Consider the following 7,669-nt stretch of genomic DNA (forward strand, 5'->3'; position numbering starts at 1 on the left):
ATTCTATTAGGTGGCATTTGATTAAAGGCTGTTTAACTGGGACAATACATTTAAGGTTATAACCATCCTCTTTATGCAAATAGAAAACTTTTCAAAAACTGAATTGATGTAAGATCTACAATACACACACTAGTATAAATAACTAGTATAGTACATCATATAAAATTCCACAAATCCAGACTGTTTCAGATTACGTCTCCCATTATCTTTATCATTGTACTCAATCCACTGTTGGATATGCAGATCCCAACGTGTGAATAGGCTGAGCCAATAGAATTATATTATAGTTATGTAAATAATAATCTTAATTTATATAGCACCATCATACCCCCCAGTGACTCACATTTAAGAGGGTACATTAAAATAAAGTTTGACATTACAAAGTAACTATCAACTCAAGAGTGAGGGCCATGATAACAAGAGCTTACAATCTATGAAAAAGTAGGGTGATACAAGAGGTAAAGGGAAAGATCCACCAAATCCACCAAGATTGTGTGTGTGTGTGTGGGGGGGGACCTAAAAGATAATCTGTCAGCTCTATATCATGTATAGGTGTCAAGTTGCAGTATGTTTTCCTCCTATCTCCCTCCCCACCCTGCCCTGCATAACTGATACACTGAGCTAAGTGCCAGAAGCCAAGCAGTGAGGGGTTGAGGAGGTAGGGGGCATGCATGTCTGCAGCCGAGGACTGCATCTATGACACTTACGCTTGGAAGTAAAACATGATTTTATAACTTTGCCAACAGACTTTTACTATGAGACCGGTATTATTTGTGTTACCTCCATAGCAGCTATCTGCCCAATTCTGCAACTCTGAGCATGATGTACAGCTGACATACTCCCTTTAAAAAACTCACAATATGAAAAAAGATGTGAACATAGTGAGTATATGCAGATTCCATAACGATGATGTAATGATGAAAATAGGAAACAAGGCTTTATTCCTGTAAGGTAGTAATGCTAATGACTGCAACAGATATATTGGCAAGTCATGTTTCTTCTCTGCTTTGTGCTACTATCAAGTGACAGTAAAGTTTACCAGCGGGTCAGTGAAAGTACCATTCAGACTAGTGGATAGTAAATACTATCTGGACTACGTGTAAACATTAGATCAGGACCAGCATCTGCCTGCTAAGAGAATATATACACAGAACAGAACTTTTAGAAAATCTTGTGGTTTTTCAGAATACTGTTTTTGACATGACAGCATTGTTTCACAGGAAGCAGGAAACTTGCTGCTAAAAGGAAACCAGCAAATGACAGCCCACAGAGTATTACATACAACAGTATCTTCTACCGAATCCTCGCACACAACGCCTGGCGAACAAAAGTCTCCAGACACAGGTATGTTACTGGCTGATGCATCCTAGACCCTTCTACCTTTACATGCATTACACTGGGATGAACATACTTGCAGTCATGGTTTCAAATATTTACATACCTAGGATGACAAAGTATCTTATCATTATAATGTAGAATCAGATTTATTAAGCCTTTACAGTCTATAAACATTGTAGGGAATGTAAGCTTGCAAAGTAGTGTGTAGAAATCACCATATAATATTATAGACTATAACTTTTTTAATGTGAACCTCTGTGAATTAAGCAATGTTCTATCTTTGTAGAACACTTAATACCATTGACCATATGAAAAATACTGGGCCTAGGTGCAACTGCTATGACGCTGTTGATTAGAAATAACTTTTATAAATACTGATGTGTGAATAGATTGATAAATAAGATGTGATACGATGAGGATAACATATTTTAAAGAGGAATGATTGATAGATAGATAAATAGATAGATATGGAAAAAAGTTACGCAGCACTTCCATAAATGGTAAAAAAAATCTCTGGCTTTATTCAGCACAAATGCTTAGAGCAGCATGCAACAATCATTATAGATAGCCATCTAGCCTGGCAGACAAACCTTAGGTACAAAGATAATGCCATAATTTCCTGTGTTATTATGTTGGGATTGAACCAACAGTGTATATGTGACATAGGTGTTATCATTCCCTCTAATGGACTTACAATTCACAGGTCTGGCATAGTCCTACTGTATATTTCAGTTTATTAAATTATTTCAGTCTCAGCTTTTATCATTCAGTAAAAAATGACTATAGTGCACTCTTAATTTTACAAAGGTGTGAATATATTTGACAAGTTATACTACTATCCATATCTAACAGATTGTGAAGCATAATGTAACTATACCATTTTTTTTCTCACATTTTATAGGAAATCCTATTGTTTCACATCACAAGCCATTACTGAGACGACAGGCACGTGTTGACTACAGCCTCGATACACCACCAGAAGATCCCTGGGTCAGGATATCTGACTGTATAAAAAATCTATTTAGTCCCATATTATCTGAGGACCACGGCCTAATGGATCTAGATGGAAGCATTGGCACAGGAGTGGATAGCTCTGTGCCTGCTCAGATAGAGCGTGGGCAGCAACAAACTCAGGGTACGGATTGTAGTTCTCAGACATGTAGAAATGAAGATATAGGGAACATGAAGAAAGGCCCGCCAGTAGCACCCAAACCTGCTTGGTTCCGTCAAAGTTTAAGAGGGTCTAAGAATGGAGACAGAAGAGCAGACAGCACCCCTCAAGTAAAACCAAGGGAACCTAGTTATAGTTTTAGGCCACAAATTTCCAGTAGGGCATCAATCAAGCAGAGAATAAGCTCATTTGAAACCTATAGTACACCACAGCCACCAACAAAAGGGAATGACAGGCTCAGTGCTCGAAATCCAGCCCAACATGTGAAACCTACTAGCAAGGAACTAGAAGTAGAATGTGTAACCGTATCATTCAATAAGGTCACTGTCAACTCAGTTGAGAGTCAAATTAAAGAAATAAGTGATCCTATGATAGTGTCTCCAGTGGACAAGAATGAAAACAGACTGTCACACTCTCCACCAAAGATATTGACTACAAGAAGAGCTAGCAGTACCAGTAATGAACCACAACACCACTCTTCATATACAGAACTCACTGAGCCCCTACCATTCAAAACTCCAAGCCAAAGATCAAGGAGTTATCCATTGACCTCCACACCATCCATCGATAACAGCAAGATTTCCGAAAACTCAAGCAAAATCTATTCTATAAGTAACCAGGTGTCTTCTGCCCTTATGAAATCTTTGCTGGTCTTCCCTCAGTCACCAAGTACCCATGGTAGTGATATATGGCAATTTGAGGCTACTACTCGAGAAGAGAACACCCCAGCTTTATCAGGTGAAAGTCAACATGTGGACATGGGATTTTCTGTTAAGTAAGTCAAGCTGTCAATGTTTTATAATAGTGGATAACTGTAATAAAAGATTAACTTTTTATCATATCTAATATTCAAGACATGTAGTGTAGTATTCATTGTAAATGATAGGCTTGGAATGATAGTCAAAGGCTTTGGATAACTAGAGGAAGTAATTCTCATTTTTTTCTGGGGGTGCTGTGGGGAAAGTTCCAAGATAACTTGAGCTAAGTAGTCAAGAGGGCAGTCCTACTCAGTAAATGACAACTATCTGTGTAACTGTCAATCACTGAGTAGGACCGCCCACTTGACTACTGGGTCAAAAATAGTAGAGATTTACAGTTATCCTAAGAGATTTACAGAAGTTATCCTAGAACTTTTCATATGATACTGAAGTGTTTCCCAACCAGGGTGCCTCCAATTGTTGCAAAACTACAACGCCCAACATGCCCGGACACCCGTTGGCTGTCCGGGCATGCTAGGCATTGTAGTTTTGCAACGGCAGGAGGCACACTGATTGGGAAACACTGTGATACTGTATATTGATCTGTTTAGCCCTTCTTGCTCTATAACAATCTGCCTGAAGATTGGACTGCATTTTAAGTACGACAGGTTCCCTTTAAGGCCACACTGTGAGCATACTTCATTTTGTAAAAAGATGAAAACTGTTTGAAGACGCTGTGAGTGACACCATTCTAATGGTCACATTTTTATTGTTTATGCATTATGTTTTGTTTTATGTTACCAATAGTGATGAGCGGTAGGGACCATATTCGAATTTGCGATATTGCAATTATATGGACGAATATTCGTCCTATGTTTGCAAAATTCGCATTTTTGCTATGTTCGTTCACTTTTTTTCCATGCTAAAATCCTAATGAAATTTGTATAGTGCGCATACGCGATTATATCTTTCAACTAACTAACACTATACCCTACACTAGAACCTGATAAACTAACCTACCCTATCTAACACCAACTATCACTTTTTATACACAGTACACATCATTATTTTGATGTGTACTGTGAAGAAAAAAAAACGAATATTTGTCATTACGAATATATACCACTACAATTCTAAATATTCGTGAAATTGCAAAGTGCCGATATTCGCTGTAAAAATTTGCATTTCTAATATTTGCACTCAACACTAGTTACCAAGTGTTTTCTAATATACGCAGCCATTTCGACCAATTATACTTCCCAAACAATAAATTTTTTTGTGTGTACCATTGCATTATTACTGGGCTATTTGCATATCTATTTGTACCTACAGTAACACATATTTTACACAAATAAATCCATGCACAATAAAAAGCATATGAATCCTACCAAGGCACTATGGCCCAGATTTATCAAAGAATGTCTACAGTAGAGCTATTTTCCCATGGTTATTTGGGTGGTGGGTTTGACTAGCGTACATCTTATTTATAAAGAAGGTGCAGCAGGATGATGAATTTTGCGCAGCTCTGCTGTGGTGGTAAAAGCTCTTCCACATAAAATTTTTCTAGACTCTTGTGAGGGAGGGAAGTAGACACTTTCCCGGTTCCTGAATTTGAAATGTTAGGTGTTTTTTACTTAATTTCACAGAGCTACCGGGACATTTTTACTTGCATTTAGACGCTACAATCAAATTTGACTGCGGTGTCTAAGGGGTTAAAGCTGGGCATTACCATGATTGTTGATGTCTGGCATTAGAGATGAGACCTGGGGGCAGATAGCGGCCAGGACCACCCAGCTATGACCTGCGCTCAGCGCCTGAGTGAGTGTAATAGAAGGGGAGTGGGACTCTGTCGTCCACAAGAGGTTAAAGTTGAATTGCGGAAGGTAGAAGTGATTCAAATGCCTACTGGTAGGTGGTGTAGCTTTGAGCCTAAAAAAGTACCGTAGCGCAGAAATTGCGACTTTTGAAAAAAGTCGCAAATGATAAATAGTTTAGTGGTAAGGAATACACAGAATTGCAAGAAAAAAAAACAATACTGCAAGAATTGTGCCTCTTTTTTTGTTCAAGCTAGAAGCCAAAGGAATACATAATAAGTTAAGCTTATATCTTGTTGGATATGCTTTTATTTACTCCTGTAATCTAACCTACTGCTGATCATGGGGAGCACAGTGATAGGTAGCGGCATTCACATGGAAAGTATATGTGCTTATATTACTAGGGAAATAAAACTGTTAATCTTAAGACAAAGGATCTGTCAGCAGCTTTCTATTATTTAAATGGGCACTGTCAGATATAAAAACTTTTGATATGTTGTACATCTTGGCATAACAATAATTTTTCACATTTTATTAAAGAAAACTGCCTTTGAAAATACTACAAGTAGGGGTCCCCATACCTCCTGGGACACTGATAAGTCCCACAGCAGCATGAGTGTGTCCAAGGGTCATGGACACAAGATGGCTGATTGTCTAGGCTGCAGGAGGAACACAGCTTGCAGCAACACTGCTGTAACACAGAGATTTACCAAATATGTGCCTCCAGCTGTTGCAAAACTACAACTCCAAGCATGCCTGGACAGTCAAAGGATGTCTGGGCATGCTGGGAGTTGAAGTTTTGCAAAAGCTGTAGGCACACAGCTGAAGGCAACACTGCTGCAGAAAAAGAGTTATCCAAACACTGTACCTACAACTATTCCAAAACTACAAGTCCCAGCATTACAGGACTGCACACTAAGGATGACACACATGAATGACAAAGGAAGATGTAAGTTATACTCTTACCATATTGTATTTTGTAAAGTACAGGCAGTCCCCAATAATCATTGTGTGTATGTGTGTGTGTTTGTGTGTACAGCATAAAAACAGAGAGAAAAGGGTTACAAAGCAGGGCTGCCAGGCTCGCTCCCGAGAGCAGTGAGGCAGCAGAGTGAGGGAGAGGGAGGAGTCAACACAGTGCAAGCAAGAGTAGGACATGCCCCCACCCTTTGACAAGATGGAATTGACAGTGAGCAGCTCTAATTTGCAATTTCTTTGTGAAATATGGCAAATAGAGACATAAAAATTACATGTACATGATAAGGATGAGGCACTGATTAACAGGGATCTGACAGGTATGTTTTAACTTCTTTGATTTCATTTAAAGGGAATCTGCAGTTCATTTTGACCAAATAAGCTGCAGAATCCTGTACATAGATAACAGTAAGGGTTAATGAAACATATTACTGGCTGCACTTCCAGGTAAACAATGTCTTTGTCTAAGCACCTTTTGTCAATGAGGCATGGTGATATACTGAGGCAGGGTCTGTAATATTGTATGTGTAGCTATTAGTAAGGCTGGGTCCACACTACGTTTTGTCCCATACGGGAGCGCATACGGCAGGAGGGAGCTAAAAGCTCGCGCTCCCGTATGTAACCGTATGCGCTCCCGTATGCCATTCACTTCAATGAGCCGACCGGAGTGAAACGTTCGGTCCGGTCGGCTCATTTTTGCGCCGTATGCGCTTTTACAACCGGACCTAAAACCGTGGTCGACCACGGTTTTAGGTCCGGTTGTAAAAGCGCATACGGCGCAAAAATGAGCCGACCGGACCGAACGTTTCACTCCGGTCGGCTCATTGAAGTGAATGGCATACGGGAGCGCATACGGTTACATACGGGAGCGCGAGCTTTTAGCTCCCTCCTGCCGTATGCGCTCCCGTATGGGACAAAACGTAGTGTGAACCCAGCCTAAGATAGTGAAGGTACCTGATCTGGAGACAGGGCTTTACACAGTGAGCTGAGAGCTGTATGTCAATCATGCAAGGAAGGAAGAGGAGGAGAAGCCAGGAGACAGGCGATGCTGCAGTACTTAAACAATTTAGCACCCCCTACTTGACAATTGAGTCACTCAGACAAACAGCTTTTGTAAGCCATTGCTTCACGTTCAAGGGCGGCAGTAGTATGTAGTGTACATTTTTACAGTTGTCTCTATAAGGGAATATGCAGCTCATTCGATCAAATAAATTTGGTTAAATAACATTCTTTTAACTTGTTAAAATGAATTCTTCTGAAAGGTATCTCATCTAATTATATTTTCCCTTTTCAAAGCCTTTCAGAACTGAAGGGGTATAGCGTGGGACAGATAGAAAGGGAGAAGGAAGAGAAGGTTTCTCTGCCATCAGCAAGTGTGAGTGCCGGCCAGTCCGTCATTTCCCTACTTCCTCTAGAAGAACTGACACAGCTAATAGAGGAAGTTAAAGGACTGGATGAGAAAACACTGAAGGTAACTCCTTTCATTTCAACTTGTTCTGCACTTTTTCTTATTTTGTTACAGAGCTTTGACAAAATAAAAATAAGCTAAATTTATTAAATGTGATCGAATAGGGAGGACTAAAGGGGTTTGCCTTGTCAATGCTTTTGATATTGTAGAAAAAAAAATGATGAATACATATAAACAGATAAACAGATACACATAAAACGATAAA

General features: G+C 39.5%; 1 protein-coding gene across 1 annotated transcript in view; it reads left to right on the plus strand.

The window, feature by feature from the left end:
• The window catches only part of IL16 (interleukin 16), a 107,826-nt gene that overhangs the window by 81,559 nt on the left and 18,598 nt on the right, over positions 1–7,669 (plus strand). Inside the window, exons 15-17 of the mRNA XM_056572126.1 lie at positions 1,221–1,344; positions 2,240–3,284; positions 7,293–7,467. Coding sequence (XP_056428101.1) covers positions 1,221–1,344; positions 2,240–3,284; positions 7,293–7,467 — 1,344 coding nt within the window. The remainder of the gene's footprint in view (positions 1–1,220; positions 1,345–2,239; positions 3,285–7,292; positions 7,468–7,669) is intronic.

This window comes from Hyla sarda, chromosome 4 (genome assembly GCF_029499605.1).
Source record: "Hyla sarda isolate aHylSar1 chromosome 4, aHylSar1.hap1, whole genome shotgun sequence".
In the NCBI taxonomy this organism is placed as follows: Eukaryota; Metazoa; Chordata; class Amphibia; order Anura; family Hylidae; genus Hyla; species Hyla sarda.